The 22970-nt window shown below is 41.8% G+C and overlaps 1 protein-coding gene across 1 annotated transcript in view; it reads left to right on the top strand.

The window, feature by feature from the left end:
- The first annotated feature begins 426 nt into the window (after positions 1 to 426).
- Slc9a9 (solute carrier family 9 member A9) overlaps positions 427 to 22970 on the top strand; it is a 521462-nt gene continuing 498918 nt past the window's right edge. Inside the window, exons 1-2 of the mRNA XM_028758965.1 lie at positions 427 to 766; positions 14813 to 15015. Coding sequence (XP_028614798.1) covers positions 592 to 766; positions 14813 to 15015 — 378 coding nt within the window. The 5' untranslated portion in view covers positions 427 to 591. The remainder of the gene's footprint in view (positions 767 to 14812; positions 15016 to 22970) is intronic.

The raw sequence follows: 22970 nt of genomic DNA on the forward strand, positions 1-22970 counted from the left end.
TGACAATTGCCAAAAGTCAGAGAATCATGTACTGGGTCTGCTCTTTTCAACTTCAGAAGTAGTCCTGTGAAATCCTACCTGTCAATCCTCCTCCCCTGGGAGGCTGTGGTGGGAGGGGAGAAACCTGAGTAGGTGAAGCTAAGGGTCTGGAGTTGCCCCTTTGAATCTGGAAACTATTGATGTGCTGAGTCAAACAGTCTTATTATCAATGTATATAATTTGCCAGTTATATACAGCCTAAGAAATTATGCTGGAAACAGGAGGGCCATGAGTCTGGACGTCAGCATCTTGCTAGCAGATTTGACCTCTGTGGAAGATCTCTTCCAGAGGGAATCATTTAAAGACAGAGTCTTCTATGATGAAACCACCCTCTGGAGTTTGAAAAGAGACGAGGCTGCTTTAAGAGAGAAACAGGAAGTTGTAACTAGAAGCCCGTCTGAATGCTAAGCCATCTGAATTGCTTGTGAAGTAGCAACAAAGTAGCAGCGTTTATTCTGAAATTCTGTGGGCACCAGTCTGTCCTAGGCAATCCTCATCAAAGTGCTCATCCCGTGTCCAGGGATTTCTCCGAGCATCACGGTCGAGTAGAGAATGGCGGGGCAGCTTCGGCTTACGTCAGGGAAGGATGAAGATCATTTTCAACACCAGGGAGCAGTGGAGCTACTCGCGTTTAATTTTTTGCTCATCCTTACCATTTTAACAATCTGGTTATTTAAAAATCATCGATTCCGCTTCTTGCATGAGACTGGAGGGGCGATGGTGTATGGTGAGTGTGTAAATGGTGGGTTTGATGTGAAACTTGTTGCCTGGGCGTAATTAGAGACTTGTGCTCAGATGGCAAAGTGCGGAAAGTGAAGGGAACATGCTGATTGAAGTGTCATTAGCTCAGTATGAGGTGCCGCAGTGTTATGAATGCTAACCTTTTTTCAGAGGAGCAGCAGAAATTCGCCTGGCCACAGAGCAGCTGTCAGAGGCACGCTCTGAGGCGGCACATTACGCGAGTCTATTGACAGCTGCAGTCCTTTGTCATGCAGGGAGTCATGGAGCGCTAGTCACTGTAGTAGGATGTGGTGGCAATGCAGTCAGCGCAGCTTCCACAGGCTGCCAGAGGAGCTGGGCAAAGTTAACCAAATGGCTTCAGACTGCATGGAGGAAATAACCTTTCAACTATTTTTCAAGAAGAAATATTCATAGAAACAGACCCCACCCTTGTAATGGGAATAATTGTGTCCAAATTCTTTTTCATCCTATGAACACTGTTTTAGTTTCTGATAATAAAAAAAGTGTTAAACCAAGAATTTCTTATGCAACATTTTCCATTGCTTAGCCAGATTTGATATGATCTTGTTCATAATACTTATTTGTGTTCTCATACACCACACACACACTCCTTCTGCCCCCCCCAGCCCCCCCTAAGTCTCACTCTATAGACAAGGTGGCCTGGACTGGCCTCACACTCACAGTGATCCTCCTCAGTGCTGGAATAATAGGTGTAAGTAAGCACACCCAATACTTTAAACCAGAGGGACAAAAAAGGTGTTAATTTAAGGTTTAACCTCCCAAAGTGATATTCTTTCTGTGCAAGTTACCATGGTGTTCATCCTTTTTGGGAAGTTTAATAAAATGTGATTATGTAGTCGATACAGACTAGCCTGGGTTATCCAGTTTATTAAGGTGAGATGCAAGACAGCAGCCCTGAGCTGGTACTGAGACAAATTGTCTCACTACTAACTGGCTTCACTCCCCTTATCCCACCTAGTAAAAAGTAACAGCTTTGAACGTAATGGGCTGCCAAAAGGCATAGCAAAGAACATAGTTTTTGACTTCCCCTCTTTTTGGAAGTTCCCGGAGCCCTTTTATATGTCTGAGGGCCAGGGAAACAAGATGAGGGCACCTTTTATGTGCTAAGCGTGTGATGGATGACATTAACAAAGTATGGCTCTGGAGTGAAAGCATGAGATAGCCTATCTTTGACTAGACCCCGTGACACACTTGAGCTTTAGGACCGACGTTTATGGCCATGCAGTGCAGTTTGTTTTCAGGCAGCCAGTTCAGAGCACTGCTAAGTTCCTCTGTACTGAAAGTTGTGTAGCACACAGCAAAACTTTTCAGAGTGGAAGAGACAGTCCAAAAGAGAAGGTCACAGCGCTTTCAGAGGCAGAGCCCTAGACATGAGTCATTCTGCCTTTCTCCATAATCGATTTGCCAGGCTCTTTCTCTGTCTTGGGTAATAAATAATCAAAAAGATGCAGGAAGTAATCTGAGAAGCCAGAAACACTGTCATCCTAAGCACCAGATCAAAGGGCTGTGTATACTTTAGCAATACAACACAGAATTGAGGTTAAATCCTTAGTAGAAGGAAAGATTTCTCCACAGTTATAAACATGCTTGAGTTATAACGAGTTTTACCAATTTCCCTCTCTGTGGTAGGGATATTGTTTTATAAAAGAAGTTAAACTTTGACTTAGATAATTCTTGATTAGATTTGATTAATAGTTAGGCATGATAGTTGTCCCCATGCTGAACAGCTAGGCCTGGAGACCCTCCCCAAGCTGAACAGTCAAGCAAGGTGGTCCTCCCCAAGCTGAACAGTCAAGCAAGGTGATCCTCCCCAAGCTGAACAGTCAAGCAACGTGGTCCTCCCCAAACTGAATGAACAGTTAAGCAAGGCGGTCCTCCCCATGTGTTTTCATACATTTCAAGCTGTTAATGAGGTTCTTGTTGATTTTCAAGGGTAAACTCTGAAAATACTTCATCAGGATGGCCTCCACAGACTTCTAGGATAAGCATTTTTTCAAACTGCTATATTGAAGTGCTTAGTATAGACTTTCTGTCAGGGATGTAATGAAAGAGTCAAACTAAAACCCAGGAAAAAAAGGAACTCTAAGAAACATCTTTTAATAGTAAGAGGGAGAGAGTCCCAAATATTTAGTTTTTGTAAATGAATATGAAGTTTATACAGTTGAAAGGGATTTTTGAGAACATAATCCTCATTTTGTAGAGGAAGTGGGGCTTACATGGAGGTCATGGTTGTTGCTGAGCTGGGGTTCAGCACATCTTTTAATTAGGGATGCTGAGACAGTAATATGAAAACTCCTTCAGTGATATTCCAGGGAGTGTGTGTGTGAGTGTGAGCAGGGTGGGTGGATGGTGGGGAAATGAGGACGCTCCAGATATACGCTCCTGTTGTCATCCTTTAAGGATTGGCCATCTAGCTTCTTTTCCAGGGAGTCTGACAAACTAAAATTCCAGAGTAAACCTTTCTCCATCTGAAGAAGTAAGCCATTGTTTCTACAGTAGTCGGGCTAAAGGCATAATGAAGACCAAAGGAAAAGAAGAGAAAAGATAAACTTAGACATTTTCTTGTTTTCTGAAGACAGACACCTTAGAGTAGCCTGGGACAGCTCTCTCATCCTGCTTTTAATCAATATGCTGACCATTAATGTTTGTTCTGGCTTTTAGTCCCATTTAAGTGATTCTTACTGTTGCTTATTCTTTCCAATCTTGTCACAAAGCACCTTGGATAGTAGCCTTTATCTTTGGGCTCATCAATGAGTTAGGTGACCAGCCCCTACCTCTCTGGCTGCCTTGTGCCATGGTCAACTGCTTACACAAACCATTTGCCTTTATACTGAGAGCAGAATTTTCTTCAGGCACCACAGTTTCTGTATTCCCTCAGCCCAGTCCCCAACATGCCTCTCCGAGGGCATTCTGGTGACCTGTGCCAAATGTCCCTTAGAAGATGTAATAGATGCTGATACATTTAATCAGTGTACTTGGAAATCCAATTAAAAAAAATTCTAGGGATCAGAGGCTTAGAAAATGAGCAGTTACAAGATAAACAAGGAACAAGGTAACCAAGGAGAATGTTTCTTTCATAATTATTGTTAGAAACAATTTTCAAGTCGTTAACCTTAAAATATCATATGCAGGGTTATAAGGTCCGAGAAGTTTCCTCTGTGCTGATTGGAAATAAAACTGAAGATCTAAATACAAGTAATTGCTTATACAAAAAAAAGGTCTTCTCTCGTTTTATGGGTCATGGGTGCTTTTTATAAATTAGCAGTGTCATTGTAGACATATTTTTGCTTCGCCAGGCATAGTAAAGGGCAATTGTTGCTCATGACTTCCTACAGCTCCGGTTATTTCAAAATGGAAGAATAAGCAACAGTCATAATCTTTAAACGAGACTAAAAGCCAGAATGAGCGTTAATGGTCAAAATATTGATTGGCAGCAGCTGGGACACTTAGTGCTGCTTAATTCGAGGCCTAGATTCATCTCCTCAGTGCTCATAGCAGAACACTTGCTCCTTGGTCCTTGATAGCGTTTAGGGGTCCATTTTATCTCCCTGGGGGTTGTCACTTCTTGGAGGACATTTGAGGGCTGGGGTTTAAGATTAAGGAGAGAACAATTTAAACATCATCTAGTATAGAGACCACCCCGAATTCATGCAGAAATTTGTTCATCGTTTAGTAGGGACCAAAGAAATCCCAAGCCTCTATAATTTGACTTTTGAGCTTAGCCAAAGTTCTGTCACATTCAAGTATTTTCTGATCTTTTAAGAATATTCTTATGTAAGTTTAATAGAGCAATATAATTTAATCAACAGCTAGATCCCCCCTGCCCCCAGGTTTAAAGGAACTAAAGTTACAAAAACATCTTTCCCCAGATCTTGTGGAGGTATTGATTTCATCCCAGCCTTTCTCAGAGGTTCCCAGCTGAAAATGAATTGCTGGACATAATGTGTCTCCACTTTATTGGTCCAGTTTTGCTGTATCCCAGCCCAGCCTGCACCCCTCACTGACAGTCAGACCTCTAGGAGACGCTCATAACCACTTCCCACCCACACCTCCCTGAGCTGTCCTTCTTAGGCACGTTGTCTGCTGAAACGTGGCAAAATCTGGAGAGAAAGCCCCAGTTAAGGCTAATAATTCGTTTTGTCCATGGCAGCAGGATGTATTGCTCTACTCCACAGCTTAATTTCTGGTGTGAGTTTTCTCATATGTGAAATGGGCAGGAAATAAACTTCTTTATAGCTTCAACACTTCTCCAAAATTCCCGCCAAGACAGACTTCAGTCAGACACGTTGGAGCTACTTCCCTTAAACCCAGTAGCTTTCTACTGGGAATCAAATAGGTAATAATGAAATCCAGTCGTTTCTCCTGACACAGTTTCATTTAACATCACCACTTTTGGTTCGTTTTGATTCTAATTAGGAGCTCAGTAAATCTTACCGAATCCTACTGGAAGATGAGTCGATGAAGTGACTTCTTCAGAGTAGCTGGGGATGGCTGTGTGCATCCCCATAGGTTCCTTTCTTACCAACCCCAAGTGGCTCTGCCTTAACCTCCAGGAAGGGTAGTTAGGTTCTAGAGTTCAATATACTTGATTTGTTCTCAATTGTATTACAAAAAGCTTGATTTAGGCACTTTGGAGATCTGCCCACGTTTTTTCACACTGTATGGTGTTGCTTAAATAAGTGGAAGAATTGAATCAAGGGCATTTCTTCCTACCTAAGACGTTATGTTGGGGCACGTGAATACACACCTGCAATTCTAGCTCTTGGGAGGCAGAGGCAGGAGGATCAACATAAATTTCATTTCACATCGCCCTGATTTGCATAGTAACTTATTGGCCAGTGAAGGCTATGCAGTGCTGCTCTGTTTCAAAAAAACAGAGGAGAAAGATTTTTTTTTAGTAAAATCACCTCCACAGTCTAAATAAGCCTGTGTATTGTGCTCAGATTCTGAACCTTTAGATTTGTATGGCTTTGGCCTGGCTGACCCAGTGCCTCTTCATTGCTCCTCTCTGAAGAGTCTGAAGGGTTACTGATGGCACACATCAAGAGAAGGAGCTTATGACTTAAAGTATATATGAGCTATTATCTAGAGTCTAATTGAATTAAATTCATATGGGTAGTGACAGGTAGATAACAAATATTAATTTTTGTTTTCTTTAAAAGTAGATATATAATAAAAAACTAGCTAACAAAAATAACATGTATAATGTAAAATTAGACTTTACACATATTAACCAGTTTAATCCTTACAACAGTCATTTTTCAGATAGGGAAAATGGAACAGCAGAGAATCAGATAACTTTCCCCATGTCACACAAGTACTAGTTCCAGGTGTGGGATTCAAAGCTTGCCAGTTTGGGTCTATGTGGTTTCTTGGTAATGTAAGTGTGTGTGTGTGTGTGTGTGTGTGTGTGTGTGTGTGCAAACACACACACACACACACACACACACACAGCGACGTGAATAGAGAAGAGATTACTGCCTTCATGCTACAGATAAGGAATCTAATACTCAGACACACAAAGTAACTGGTAACTGCTGGGGGGTGGGGGAGAACAGCTGTGCTTCAGACTCAGGACACTTGTGCTACTCCACCAGCCTTAAGTATTCACTCTAGGACATCTGGTATTGTTTAGCAAAAGTTTAGTCTGTTCCAAGCACTGGTACCTGTGCTGAATAGTTTTATGCTAAGTTGACACAAGCTAAAGTCTTCTGAGAGGAAGGAACCTCAACTTAAGATTAAATTGTAGGCAAGCCTGCAGGTCATTATCTTAATTAGTGTCTGATGGGTAGGGCTCAGCCCTTTGGGGTGGTACCATCCCTGTTATTGTTGGTCCTCAGTTCTATAAGAAAGCAGGCTGAGCAAGATGTGCTTTAAAAGCCAGTAAGCAGCCCTGCTGCATGCCCTCTGCATCAGCATCTGCCTCCATGTTCCTGCCCTGTTCAAATTACTGTCCTGGCTTCCTTCAATGATGAACAACAATATGGAATATAAGCCAAATAAAGCCAAAACTCCCAAGTTACTTTGGTTATGATCTTTCATCACAGCAATAAAAAACCCTAATTAAGACAGTACCTTTGGAAATCTACAAAATATAAAGAGAGAATTAGAAAATGTCAACACTGCTGCACAGAGTAGGTGGGAACACTTTTCCAAGTCTGTGGTCTCGGATTTGGGTCACCCTAGTGCTCTTATCAGAGTATCCTCAAAGAGCCCAATTAACCCAGTGGAAGCAATACTGTGGCATCCCATTCATGCTATGTAGCTGGACCCGAAGTATCCCAGGGACGGTGGCAAGGCTGCCTGGAAACAACCACCCACACCCTGGGGAAGCTACCTTGCCAGTTGCCTCATTTGGGTTTTAAATATCCATGGTGAAAATCATTTCCCTTCTGGGGAGCCACTTTGACTGTCTACATTATTTTACTAGTGGGAAAATAATAAGTTGTTTTGTGTAAAACTATAAAGTAAGAACCCGTTGTTTAGCCAATATATACCTAGTTAGAGCCTCTTGTCTACAGTTCTGATGGCCTCTAAGGATGATGACAAGCATATTGGCTATAAAAAAAAAAAAAAGCTGGTGCCTGAAGTAGTTTCCAGAGAAAAATAATCTATGGTACGTGTAGAAATCTCAGAACCCAAGCCGGGTGGTAGTAATACACGCCTTTAATTCTATCACTCAGGAGGCAGAAGTAGGCAGATCTCTGTGAGTTTGAGGCAAGCCTGATACACAGAGTGAGTTCCAGGATATCCAGGACTACAAAAAGAAACTCTATCTCACTCTCTAAACACACACCTCTAAACCCCAGAAATGTGAATGTTGTGTTGCTGGCATGTATGTATATACATGTGCATGGCATATTGAATGTTACCTAATGTGTTCCAAGGATGGATGGTAAATATGAGGTAGCTTACACTGGAGAGAATATGATAGCTGGACCTCTGATATTTTCCATGAGTCTCTTTCACACAATGATACATATTTTGGAGTTTTCCCAAGGTGGGCAGCTTCATGGATGGCTTTCTATCTGAGTGCATGTGGGGGCTGCTCAGGATGGCAGATGTCCCATTCTAATACTGACATCATTATAAAACTGTTTTCTCCAACAGGGCAAGTCATAGTGAGCAATATGTGGCAATAAATTGTGTCCCTTTTAGCAACACCCACACTCTCTGCACTCTGCTTTCAAATTTAGAATGTTGGTGGGAGGGCAGGGAAAGAAACAAAAGCCTTAAATAACAGAAAGCATTATGTATATGTATATGTATATGTATATGTATATGTATATGTATATGTATATGTATATGTATATGTATATGTATATATACATGCATATTATGTAAATATATACATGTATATGTACATGTACATGTATATGTATATGTAAAGTTTCCATTTTGTTCCTGAGTAATCTCGGGGCTAAAACTAAATTACTGAACCAGAACTTGTTGGGAAATGCATTTGGACTTTGATATCCAAATCTTTGTCATCTCTTTAAACCACTACGCATACCAGGATGCTGATAAGTCAAAAATGGAAGAGTTATCATTTAAGAAGTTAAACGTATCAGAGATATAGTTCATCTCTAGTGCCTGTAAATGTCCTCTGATAGTTTTCTTTGACTGTCACCCTCTTTCCTGTATTATTGCCCCTCCCCCCGCCTAATTGCCCAATCCTTGCTGTGCTGTCTGGCGTGCTTCTCCCTGACAGCTGTGTGTCTCCTCTTCTCCTCAGACTGACCTCTTGCACATCTTTAAGCATCTCTGAGAAGCTCCCTTCAGTGCTATGAGGTTAGGGCTAGTGGTGTTTCCTTTAGATTCCCTGAGTCTCGGCACAGTTTTTAAAACTAGAGTTTTAAGATGTTTTCAAGGCTGGGCATGTATCAGTATCAGTGCTTGCCTGGCAGGTACAGGACCTGGGTTCTGTTCAACAAGTGACAGAAAACTTGACCCCTGAACCTGCCCACCTCCCATAGACACTTCTCTGTTTTCCTGTCTCTTCTTCTATGAAGCTCCCTGTCAAGGATCCTTTCACATGTCGTTGGCTGAGCTAAGGTAACATAAATATTCCAGAGCCAGTTGTCAGCAAGGGGAAGAAAGAAGGTGCCTGGAGCTGAGGATGAAGTCAGTTTACCTGGAGCACATGGCTATGCGGGGAGAGACAGGCAGCAGACAAGCAATAAAACAAAATAGCAGAAAACCAAGGATCTTCTATGTGTGGTATATATGCCAGGAATATCAGCTCCTAGTGAGGTGCTGGTAAGCGGATCATGAGTTTGAGACTCTGTCACAAAAGAAACAAATAGAAGTTTAAGTGAAGGGACAAAGAGAGAGATAGCAAAGAGTTTTAGCAGACATATCACAGGTAGAGATGCACAGGGATTCACCTACTTGGTTTAGAGAAGGGGGCAGTGTCATTGCTCAGCACACGGAGGGTCAGCTCCAGCGCCCAGCTGACCTACAGTCTCCATCTATTAGCTGTATGTGTGTGCGGCTTCCAGGTTCTTGTAAACCCCAAGTAGCTCTTGAGTGTATGCTGTACAGTAGTCCATAACACTCATACCCATAGCTGGGCTGGCTGTGCCCTTCATCTCCAGGGAACCACCATTCCTATGAACAGAAGTCACAAGGGAGCTGGAGTTGTGCTTTGCCCTGCTGTGGGGTACTATGTGTGACCATGAAAACGGAATAGACTCGGATAGGTTTGTACTTTAAAGACCATTTACCATCAGCTTCCATTTATGATTTTTTTAAAATATGAAGGCCTTGTCCATATTTCTCTAACCAAAGCCCTGTTAGTGAAACATTTCTGTATCATATTGAATAGCTGTCAGTAAGATTCCAGAGACTTAGCTGTGAAATGAGGTTTATAGTGATACAGTTATATTACCTTATTCTTAGAGGATATTAGCGTGCCAGCATTCCAAGGAAGGAAAAGGCCAGTTGGCTGCTGGCGTGTTCTAAGGTTTCTCAGGATAAGATTTTATACTCATTTCTTTCCAGCTCACACAAGCTTCAGAATATCTTACATGTATGTGGCAGGGAAATAGGATCAGGTGGCTATTGAGATAGGAGAGAATCCAGATGGCAGGGCTGGTGTTTCTGAATGCTCCTCGGTAGGAATACCCCTGAAGCTCTTTGCTCTTTCTGTCCTCTCTCCTTTCTTTGTCATAGAGTCTCATGTAGCCTAGTCTAACCTTGAACTCTTCAGCACCTCTCAATGCCTCCATCCCTCAAGTGCTGGGGACTATACATCACTACCTCTTTGCTCTCTCATGCTCTGACATGGTGTAGCTGCCTGCTAGGCATCTGTTGGATGACAGTTATCTAGAAAGTCCTTAAGGACAGGAACATCACAGCATTTGTTGAGGTCCCCCTTCTCTATGACACTTTAAAATCCCTGTGATGGGTGAACTACGTAGCGGACCCCTTTTCTCCTGGCTTCAAAAGAGTTTGCACCCTGGAAATAATCCAACTACAACTCTGCCTAAAGTGTTTGTCTTTTCTGGAGGAAAGGAGATGAATCATAGCACAGAGCCTCTATCTTAAACGGTTTCATTGTGTATTGGAAGTCTGCAGACCGATGCTGAACAATGTGGGTTGTCATACGACTGGCTCCTGATACTGTGCGGCTCACACTTTGTGAGCTGTACTCAGGTGAGCGAGATCTGTGTACACGGGCTCTGATAGAGCATACGATTGCCCAAGGTGAGACCCAAGGACCTTTTTCAGGTACTGGGTGCTCTGAGAGTAAATCTCTGTAAGGGGCTTGTGTGGAGCTGAGGGAAGTCAAGATTCTTATTCCCACTCTAGGGGTTCAGACATTCAGGCTTGACAAAGCACTCATAACTTCTTAATTATAGATTGTCTGTGAAGGAAATGCCAAGTCCTCTCAAAGAAGTGGGTCTCAGAGACAACCTTTGAGTGAATGCTGGGACAGACCCAGGTTGCAGGTGGTCCCTTACTGAGGCAAGATAGCTCCTTTGCCAGTCTGATTTTCTTGTTTTTCAATGGAAGTGGTGCTTTTGTGTTCTGCTGCCATGGTGGCCAGTCTTTTATTTATCTGTGATAGGGTGATGGGCACTTTCCTTATCCTATATCTTTGTGTGGGTATGAAAACAGTCCCTCCTGCTCAGACTTTTCTTTCTCTTGCAGTCTGCCTGTTTCTCTCATCCACTCCAGCACAGCGTGTGTGACAGCTCGCCACTCCATCTTTATATCAGCATCTGCCCAACACAGAGTTTGCCTGTGAAAAACTGTGGGAGGCTGTATGGGAGTGCCTGGCCTCTGACAAGCAAGGACTGTCCAGCTGCTGTTTCTGCAGCCTGGATGTGCTAGCCATGGTGGCTCTGCAAACCGCCAAGATTTGATTTCTTCCAACACTTGGGGTTTGGAGCAAACTAGGGCCAGAACCTTTTGACTCATGTATTAAGTTGGCTCCTATAAAAGGGAAGTGCTGGAAGAGATTAACCATGGAAAATAATTTACTACGGGAAGCTTCTTTGAGGGAAAATGGGGAGGGAGATGAGAACTTCAGAATAACTGTCTTTGATGTTAGCCAACATTTATGAAGCAAGGAAAGAAAGGTTGTACAGAGGACCGTTAGAATACATTACAATTCTAAGAAAGGTTTGAAGAGCTATGGGGAGATTATACCCATGATTGCCTTCAGTGGGGTCCCCAGCTCTTTGCCTTAGTAAACCCACTGGGCACAGACATTGGATGGATATAGAATACCTCTCCATGAATGTGCTCATAGATCCTGGGGTGCAGGAGCTAAAGCCATGTCAACTGTCATCTTCTCAGAGCTGCGTTTTCATGGGTAATATGTCTTTTTCTGTCTGCAAATGTATCCTTCATTCGGGGTGTTTCTTCTTCAATTCTGAGACTCAAGCCGGTACAAGATCAGGCAGGACCACTCAATTTTTGAGGCTTTATGTGACCTTAACTATACCTTTGAGCATCTGTTTGCTGTTAAGGCAAGGACTTGCTTTCTATACTTGGGAAATGACTATGGGCAGACCCTTCTTGTTCATTTCTTGTTACCTCACTGAGAGCATTTTTCAAAGCTAAGTAGCTAACCTACTGGGAGTTGGAAATGACGTTAATTTAGGTCCTATCCATTTACATCCCTGCAGGGTCTGTCCTGTGCTTCTTTTAATTTTGTGTCCTACTTGAGTAAAGAGAGCAATAATAGTACTGTAGCTCACTGCGTCAGTTGACTCAGTTTTAGGAAACGAGTGGACAGAGTGATGTCCTTCTATACCTAAGCGCAGGAGGTGTGAGTGAGGTACCCTCTGCACTCTTCTAGGTAGTTTCATTATAAGCATTCAGCACTATGCCTGGAAGGTTCCCACTCTTCTGTGGTAGATCATATACTCAATAAAGGCCAGTGTGCCCATTTGACCTTTCATTACTGCACTTACATAGCTGAGAATACACGAACGACTGATTTGGGTTTTAGAGACTTCGGCCTATGGCTGCTTGGTCCCCTTTCTGTGGTCTGAGGTGATAAAGATCATGAAAGTAGGGGCCTACTGCCTAGAGCTGCTTACATCTCAGCAGAACCAGAGAGAGTCAGGATGGAGTTGGGACACAGTTTTAGGAAATGCCCCCAGTGACCTTGATCTAATCATGCCTCAATAATTCAACACAGCAGCTAAGGGCAAACTTTTAATATGTGGACCTGTTTGGGAGACCCTTTATGTCTAAACCATAACACTTAAGTGTCTTTTCTTGTTCACAAAAACTGTGTGCAATATTTTTTATTATGAAAGTGTAGATTAAACTGAACTAAGAGTGAGATTTAAAAAAAATCCTCAAAGAAATTTGTTAATTTGATATTTTTTCCTATTTCTCATTCTAATCAGTTCTCTACAAGTGATAATTCTTACACAAAATCTAATTATTTTACTTTCTTGCCTACAAACTTTTATTAGTTCTCATCACCACTGAACTGAAAGATCCAAGTTTCTTAGGTGCTCTTTCGTTTCCTCCTCTTCCTCTTCTTCTTCCTCCTCCTCCTTCTCCTCTCTCTCCCTCTCTCCTTCATTCCTATTCTCCATTCTTTTCTTCCCCCTCTCCTCTACCTCATATGTTCTCTTTCTATACCACTATCAGATCTCCTAAGTCCCTTTGTATTGATACATTGGCCAAAGGAGGTTATTACTAAATATGGTGACCACAGAAACACCAACATATAGAATCGAAGTTGTCACACATAGCAGCCCAATGCAGGTGCTCCTGGCTGGCAGATGTCCCTCTACTCCTGGTTTCTCAGGGACCCAATCTCCATCTGACCAGTTTATCTTTGGAGCCTTTAATTCCCCCCACCCCCGTTCAGCCAATAAAGGAAAGAATGAAGAGAGAGAATTCACTAGATTATTCTCTGCCCCAACCTAGAAGTGAAACATATCATTTTTGCTTATATGTTATTGAAGTCATCTGGCCAACGATATGGCACCCAAGAGACAGTCTGTGGCTAAGCAGACACCTCCCACTAACAGTTGTAGTATATAGAGAGCTTTGATCCAGATTCACTTTCCACTGACTGTGATTCCCACTGCTACATAGATGTGCAGCCCAGATCCTGCTCATTGTCTGAGCGATCATCAAGATAAAGACTCATGTGAGCCTTCAGCTTTTCCTCCAGCTTTGCATTGTCCAGTGCTTGTCAGTATAACTGTGTGCTTCCCGGCTGCCGTTACACATGGCATACTGGGTTAGAATTCTCTGCATATGAATCGTCAACTTAAACAAACTCAAGCTCATCCAGTCCTGAAACTATATTTTTATCTTAGACCTATAGATATGTGGAATAAAATATTTAATGCAAAATATCTCACAAGAAATGAAATGTTGAGCTGGTTAAGGTGGTGCATATCTGTAATCTTAACAGACGAGGCAGACTTAACAGTAATCTTAACAGACTTAACAGACGAGGCAGGAGGATCAGGAATTCTAGGCCACCCGGGCTACATAGTGAGACTGAGGCCAGCCTCAACTTCATGGGACTCTGTTTCAAAAAAAATTTAAAAAAGGAAACAACAACAAAGACAAAAAGAAAAGAAGAGAAATGTTACTAGATTATAAAATTCACAAGCAAGAAATAAAACCTCTGAAAATAGATGTTCAAAGAGTAAAGTTAGATTATTTCTCCCAAAATACATACATGAGCCCATATTTTGAATCAAGGGCTGTTTTGGGTCTCTAAAGCTCTTTTCTCCCCTGTTGTTAATAAATTCATATTAAATATGTCTATAGTGATCTTACACCCATGACTATCCTAATATGTTTTAGAAACTTGGAAGTCAAGAATTGATCTTGTATAAAGGGATTGTGTCATGAGAATACCTGCAACTATAGGCAAATAAAACTTGAACTGGGAATTGTTTGAAAGATTAAGGAAAGGCACCTTGGTGCCTGGCAAGAAGTATGAAATTTGGTAGCTAGAGGGGAAGCTGCTTGATCCAGTGCTTCCTTGGCATTATTACAGAGCTAAAGTTCATCTTTACCTTGGACCTGCATCATTGGACCAAATTCCCTTCTGACTGGTCCCCAATACTGACCATTAAAATTGGAGAGGCTATTGCTGTGTCATACCCTCAGGAAGAGAACAAGGCCACCGCTCCCCCTGGGTCTGAAATATAAATGAATTCTGTCAGTGTGAAGGGGCTTTCTTGTGGTGCCATCTCCTGCGTAGCAGTTTATTCTGTGTTGACCACAGAGCAAAGGTTCTCTTGAATACTTTGAATGGATAGGAGATGTAGGTAAGGGAGAAGAAAAAAACCATGAAAATATATTCTAAGTATCCAGTCAATAATGTCCATGACTTATTCCAACAACACATTCCAATGAGTTAGTATCTGTGAGTAAACAATTTTCAAACCAAGAAATGGCCCTGTGTATCCTCATGACACTTCTATAAGTTCCAAATCAAACGTTTGATTCAGTCAATTGTGGGAGATGTAGAATTCTTTCTTCCAGTACAATCATGTGTTCTTCATTTTAGGCCTCATAATGGGATTAATTTTGCGGTATGCCACAGCGCCAACAGATATTGATAGTGGAACTGTCTACAATTGTGGGAAGTTGTCCTTCAGCCCATCAACTCTACTAGTCAACATCACTGACCAAGTTTATGAATATAAGTACCAGAGAGAAATCAACCAGCACAACATCAGCCCCCACCAAGGCAATGCTATACTGGAGAAGGTAAGGACCCTTCAGGCAGCTTTGGCTTCCATAATTGATGGTATCAGTTATAAGCTTCTTTACGTAGGTATACACCTACACACCATTTGTTTTCACATTGTAACATTGGGTCATTTAGTTGACTATATAAACCCAGCTGTCAATATTTTTTTATAACATTTGGGCAACGATTTTAATACAATTTTCCAGCAAACCAGAGCTGTATTTACTTTCTACTGAAGATAAAATCTTTCAGCCAGTTTTCCTTTGTTGAGATATATCCCAGTGTGCATATGTGTGACTTTAGTGTTGCTATACCTGTTACTTGCTGGTTATTTGCTTCAAATCTCCCCAAGCCAAGGAGGAAACAGAGGAATGAGAGTTTTTCCATTTGTCAACTTCGCTCTAGGATGGCTTCTGGATGCCAATAAAAGGCACTGTCTTCTGGCTGTTTAAAACACACCACCCTACAGTCCACCCAAGAGAGCTTCACCATGGAAGCTTAGATAAGGAATTTAGGTTAAAATTTTGCAAAATGATTAATATTTTAAAAACTGATTTCAGGCTTGGATGTAGTTCAGTGATAGAACACTTGTCTGGGGTGCGTCAAGCTCTGGGCTTGATTCCCAGTAAAACACACATACGCACAGAGTGGGGGAGGAAGGAAGGGAAGGAGAGAGAGAGAGAGAGAGAGAGAGAGAGAGAGAGAGAGAGAGAGAAACTTAGTACTACACACTTGTGAACAGCTCAACTACTTTGGCCACTAGCAAGAGAGCATCCTCCTACTCTAAACACTCAGCACGAAAAGCCAGATGTCAGCTTTGAGATGGTGAGTTCCTGTTAACGATGAACACATGTGGTAAAAGCCAGACCCTTGCAAGAATTACTTAAGAGCCTTTGGGTGAGAGGTGAGCACTCTCTGATAGGATGGTAATGCACTTTTATTGCTTTTATCCTATACAGACTTGATTTTCTTATTAAAACATATTGCCAAGACATGGGACCTTTAGTCCTAGCACTTGGAGACTGAGGTAGATGGATTTCTGAGTTCAGCTTGTCTACAGAGTGAGTTCCAGGACATCCAGGGGTATACAAAGACACTCTCCAAAAACCAAAACCAAAACAAAACAACAGCAACAGCAGCAGGACCACCAAAACATACATTTCAGATGATTCAGTGATTAAGAGATTACTCCTCTTCCAAGGATTCATATTTGATTCCCATTCATGAGATGGCTCACAACTGCTTATAACTCCAGCTTCAGAAACCCAGACACTCTTCTGGCTCCATGGCATGTGCATACATGCACACATTTTCCCTCAGTTTTCAGAGGTTAAAAGAACTAGGGGAGGGATTTGGTTTTCTATCTCTCCTTTTTCACTATGACTGCTTTACAGTCTTTTTTTCTTCTTCTAGATTAATTATGTGAAAGGACTTCTTAGGGCTCAGCAAAGTCAAATTATAATATGAAGCCAAATCACACTTAGCGAGAATAGATTTGAGATTAGATTTGAGTACACAACAAGGAAGCTAAATAATACACTTCTGTAATATCTGGAGCCACTGCCAGGTTTTATGTTTCAGATGATCTCAGTCATATGATTCTCTTTATCCATAGGGATGATAGAAAATTATTTATCAAAAATAATTTTATATAGTGTGTCAACAATACAGTGTATTAATTTTAAAGCAGATTTCAGTTTTATTTGTTTACTTACTTTGAGTCAAGGTATCCCTGTGTACCCTAATGTTCCAAGATCTCTCTATGTAGCCCAGGCTACCCTTGAATTCACACTCCACCTTAGCCTTCCCAGTACTACTAGGCTCCAGCATACCTGGGCAGTTTTACCTTTGGCATTTCTGGGATGTAAATTATTTTTCTCCTTCTGTTTCCACCCAATTTTGTCTGTATTTCTACACAGCAGTACTTCAGACAGGTTGATTCTCCAAGGATGCCAGAATTATTTCTGTTGCCATAGCAATTTTGTTCTCTAACATGACTGCCTGTAAATACCTGGGCAGGAATTTTGGTGGTGTACTCTGATATAGTAATTTCTTTATCAGCAGCCACAATCAAGTGCTTGCTGTTAAAAATGTAGGGCAACAGTTGAAAATATTTCTTTCAATGGTCAGATTATGGTCTGTGTTCCTAGGATGGTTATAAACGCTGCATAACTCAAATATCTTCTACATACACTTCTAAGCCATGAAACCTTGAGTCAAGATCAGTATGTGGCATTTCAAGAGCCTGGGGTTTGTTGTCGGTGTTTCTGTGCCCAGGGCAAATATTCCCATCTCTCCTGGTGGAGAACAGGACATCTCTCAGAGTCCTTACTGTAATAGATGACTTTAAGGGGACTGGAATTTGCTCTTAAATAATTGGAATAATTACTTTATGTCTGCTGCTATATATGTGATAATATAGGCAGACCGTACTAGGTATGTAGAAATGTATAGCTGTTGGCTTGGCTTCCATTTGGGTTCTGGGCTGCATGCATCTGTTTCTATCAATCAGATTCTTTCTGTTAGATGAAGAGAGACTCTCATTAAAGGATTCATTCATGGAAGTCTTATAAGGAAGTCACCTGGGTCACATGGTTTGTCGTTTCTCCCAGGATCATTTAATTTATGGTAGTCCCCAACTTTCTTTTTTTTAAAAAAAATATTTTAGAGGTTATCTATTTTATTTTCTGCGTTTTTCTTGCATGTATGTGTGTGCACTGCATGAGTACCTGGTGTGGCAGAGATCAGAAGGGGGGTTGTATCCTCTGGAACTGGAGTTATTGATAGTTGTAAGCTGCCATATGGGTGCTGGGAACTGAACTGAGTCCTCTGTGAGAGCAACAGCTGCTTTTAACTATGGATCAATCTCTTCAGATCGCTACACTTTGTTTTCAAATGCTACATAAAAACATAAAATTGTACATATCAGTGGGGTACCATACGATGTTGTCATACGCATCATCTCAGATATTTACTGTATCTTTATGGCAGAAACAACCACAACCCTGTTTCTAGCTGATTAAACTGTGCAGTAGGTATGTTATGGTTATCTGTAACTATCCTACTGAATGAGGCAAAGCACAACAGATATTCTTTTTAAAAACATATTGTTATTGTCTTAAATTATGTGGATGTGAGTGTAAGTGCCCTTGGAAGTTAAAAGTCAGAGGTGCTAGATGCCCTTGAAGCTGGAATTATAGCTGTGATCTACCTGATGTGGGTGCTAGGAATCAAACTTAGGTCTTTTGAAAGACCAGTGGTACTCTTAAGTACTGAGTCACGCCCCCCCCTCCGCAGCCCAAGAAATTCTTAATCCTGTTTTCCCTGTGGTGATCAGTGTTCATTGTCAGCTTCACAGTATTTGGAATCACCTAGCCTATGAGCATCTAGGCCAATAGTTCTCAATTGTGGGTCCTGACTCCATTGGCAAACTTCTATCTCCAAAAATATTTACACCACGATTCATAACAACACTAAATTACAGTTCTGAAATAGCAGCATGAAATACTGATCAAAGTAATTTTAGGCTGGTGGGGTCGCCACAACATGAGGGACTGTACTGAACATGAGGAACATGAGGAACATGAGAAACACAACATGAGGAAGTGTTGCATATAACCACTGCTATATGCATACCCTGAGGGGTGATTTAATCCTTGGGTATGACTCTGAGGGGTTGATGACATTAATGAAGGAGGAAAGATCCATCCTTCCTGGTCTAGGGTCCCAGATCATATTAAAGGAGAGAAAGGCAGCTGAGTATCATGCTGTCGGCTTCTTGACTGTGGACCCGATGTGATCAGTTGCTCCTGCTGCCATGACAGTCCAACTGTGATGGACTGTCACCTTGAACTGAAGCCAGATCAAATCACTTTCCCTTTACGCTACTCTGTCATTAGTGTGTTCTATCATAGCCTCAGGAAGAGACACTAAGCAGCTCTCGCTGAGCAACCTCCCCCTGTGGCTCCCTATTGCCCTACTCTATGAAGTTTTTTGTAGAGTCTGTTCTATCCTCACCTCTCTGAGGTCAACTCTTACTCTTAAGTGGAGAGACTGAGACAGGTCTTTAGGACTGTTTATTTTAAATTATTATTTTATACAGAGAGCACCAGCTGACATGGTTCCTTGACACCTACTGTGTCACAGATTCAGGAAATCATCCTGAATTTGATAAGAGGTGTGGTCTCCTGGATACTAAATGTTTTAAATTTCTAAATCAACCCTTGTGTTAGTTGTGCATATGAAGATATAAAAATAATTAGTGCCCACAGAGATTATACAATGGGCCAGACTCTGGTGATGGTGGGAAGAAGCTACATCAGGACTCAGCACTTGATCCTGAGTCCTGACTGCTTATTGTACCATGCACTGGCCAGCTCTCCAAAGGGCCCACAAAGAAGGGGCTGAAGCCCAATGAATTTCAGCTTCTCAGGGAGGAGGAGGTAGGCAGTTCTGGGAAGAGTTGAGGAGAAGTCCCACACAGTGGGGCACAGAAGCCATCACAGAGCTTCTCTGGATCTCCTTCCTTCTTGGCATGTGTTGAATGAGTATTCAGCCTTTGTTGCTACACATTAGGATTTGGTAGTCAGTTTTACTCTTAGAAGAATCGAGTTTGAAGCCTAGAGGGAATGCCAAGGATTTGGGGAGTCTGGAAGGAATTCCCTCACAGTGCTGTCACCTCTTAGAAGGTTTTCTAAAAACCTGTGCATTTCTGGGATGGTTAGGCCCGGGTGGTGCTTGGAAACAGAGCATAGCTCCCTGCCTTCAGGGCCTCTTTCCAATAGGAAAGAATTAAGCTGGAAAATTGAGAGCTACTGGCATTTACAGCAGCAGTGGTATGCTGTGTGCGTCAGGAAGTACCATATGCTAAGCCTGTTCTATTCATGCTCAACACAGGTAAAAATGTAGGACGGAAAATAGGTAGTTGACAAGTGAAACCAGTATTGCCCGTGTTATGAGAAACGCGTGCTCAAAGCAGCCAGCTGCTGCTGTCCTGTCCTGTGCTGTAACTAACCATTTAATTCTCAATACTGCTTGCCAAAGTTCTTCTATGGATCCAAGGTTATCTTTAATTTTAACCTGTTTGGACAATATTATATTAATTATATTATTATATTATATTATTTATATTATATTATGTATATATTATGGGTTTAAAATGTGAATTTGTTATAGAATATTTAGGACTAACATTCCTGACTTTCATATAAATAGGAAGTTTAATTTTTTTCTTTTGAAAGGAGATTGAAGTTTGAAAAGTAAAAACAAACATCAGGGGTGGGTATGTAGTTTGGTGATAAAGAGTTTGGCCATCATGTGAAAGCCCCAGGTGTGATTCTCAGTACCACCCAAAGAAACAGCAATGGCCCTTGTCTATTGGTAATGTTTTATTTATTTATTCTCTGTCTTCAATGGACTGAGTCCCCACAGTTATGCTTTTGAAATAGACATGATTTTCAGGAGGGTACTTACTAGTAAGCTAGAGGAAAATAGTACCTGAATAACAACGAATAAGTAATACTAAAATACAGGTACCAAAGGATTGTACCAAGACCCCCAGGCACTCAGAATTGCTGCTGTCCTGTGGTATTAGAGCTGTCAGGAAGACTTACAGGGAAGCATCCAGATAGACTCTGGATGAAGTTGTGAGAGAGGATGGGGTGAGGGTGGGAAGGCATCCCAGAGGGAGGGGCATGGTATACAAGTAAGAAAAGCAATAAATATTCCAAGAAATGAAACATTTCCTATTTTGTGGATATATGGAAGACCAGAAAGACATAGGGGTGGAACTGAGGGCAGATCTCAACTATGGAAGCCACTGAACGCCATGTTGCCTGTGTTCTCTCTTGTTTGTAGTCAGCACAGAAGGGGGATGTTAACAAAGGCAAAGGGTTAGTTTGGCTGCAGAAGGCAGGAAATAGAGCAAAAGTGAGACAGCATTTGGGTAGTGACCCAAGAGCAGATGGGGAGGAAGAACAGGTGGGGGTCAGAAGAGGGGGGGGCCTAGTTGGTGTTTCCCTGTGAGTTCATAGGAAAGAGGATGGGAAGAGATGGAGGGAATTGAATAAAGGACATGGAGCTGGATTACAGGGGACTCACAGTTTTAACGCATCTCATCATGAATACGTTCATGTTTGTGAGCACCTTATGTATTTTCACTGCTGAGCGGAAGGGTGAGTAGTGTGTTGGACTGGGATGTCGTGCAGATCTAGTCCTGTTTCAAAAGTTGTCAGCACAGTTAAATTTATCACTTCTACCCCTCATAAATCAGATGACTACAGTGAACCGACAAAGGAAGCTCCTCAGTGAAAATTCTGCTAAGTCTTCACTTCCTGTTTGAAAAGTGACACTATCAGTTGGTTAAGGGAAGTGGTTTGGGGTTCTGTATACTGCTGAGCAAAAATGTGCTATTGTTTCAAAAAAAAAAAAAGACTCTGATCCTCTCCTGGTAGGTCACAGAGCTACTACTATGTGACTATGATTCTTGAGAATATTAAAAGCAAACAAGCAAATAAGACATAGACATAGTTAATTATATGGCTTTAATTTGGTTGTTCTCTTTAAGCAAATCAGTTAATTAAGTCTGCTTTTCTCACTGCCCACATTTTCCTTTTGATTCTTACACGTTTATCTGTGAGCCTTCCAGTCTTTCACCATGTGACAAATATTCTTGCTCAGAGGCAGGGCCAGAGCTCTTCTGGCAATAGGAACAGTTTGATCAGGCAAATTTGCTGGACCAGGAGATAAATATGTGCAGTGAACAGTGGGACACTCTTGGGAAGAATAAAGAAAGGCTGGGGGACAATCTCCTGTAATGCTGGGAGGGAGGGAGCCCCCGGGGTGATTAATCACCATCAGGGCTTGGAGAAGCTTTGGTGGACTACTCACAGTGCAGTAGGTTTTATCTACCCTTCACATTCTACAGAAACAAGCTGTGGTGACTTCTCCACAGAGGGATATATGGTGTCTCTTCCTCTTGACCAGTCTTGGCATAAGAGGACCACAGTGCGACTCAAGCTTGCAGAGAGGCCCCGAGGCTCCCTGGACACTCAGCTGCTTTCATTTAACCCTTAGTTAAGAGAACCCTTGTTATAAAGAAGGAAGTTTATTTACAAAATTTATAACTTGTAAATTGTTATACAGAAGCAGTCCCACTGAGATCATCTGAGGTGAGGGCAACAGATGGTATCACTTCACAGTGGCAGAACATTCAGGAAAATATGGTCACACTTCAAACAGGAGCAGGGGTGGGGGGAGCATATGATCAGGCTTTCCTTTTATTGTAACAGACATCTCTAAAGAACTCAAGGGGGTTGCGTGAGAAGTACCCCAGGATCTAGACTCCACTGTCCAAAGGATCCACATTCTGTCAAAGTGAGCTTGGGGAACAGCCTTCAGTCACAATGTGACCATACCTAAACCATAACATTAAACACAAACTCAGTAAAATGCCCCAGTGCACCTACTTTAATTCTATTTGTTTACAAACTTCATGCAAAGAATGCCCTATATTATAACATATATATAAAAGTAAAAATTTTTAAGGATTAGTCAAAAACAAAATAAGAATTCTCCTCTCCTTGCTAGTTCTCCGGAGAACGTGGGACACTTCACTTTAGGGATCAGCAATGTCACATATTTTATGAGAACTGTATTTTTACTTTAACCAGTTCAGTCTTGGTCCATCCCAAGCCTTGATAATGGAACACAACAAGGTAACCAGATAAGATAACTTATAAATGGAAGTAAACTTGGCTCATCCTTCTGAAGGTTGGAAACCAGAGCTCAAGGCTCCCACCTAGTGAGGGCTCTTCCTCCAGTGTCAGCATAAAAGCCATCAAGTTGTAGAAGCAGGAGGGAGGGAAAAGAGACCATCTTCCTAGAACACACTTGTTAGGGTTTGAGACTAGAATGGTCTTTCAGAGGCTCACTTTTTGAATATATAGTCCCTAACTCCTGGCTTTATTTTGAA

The sequence above is a fragment of the Grammomys surdaster genome, unplaced genomic scaffold (assembly GCF_004785775.1).
Source record: "Grammomys surdaster isolate TR1022 unplaced genomic scaffold, NIH_TR_1.0 126248, whole genome shotgun sequence".
NCBI classification, from domain to species: domain Eukaryota; kingdom Metazoa; phylum Chordata; class Mammalia; order Rodentia; family Muridae; genus Grammomys; species Grammomys surdaster.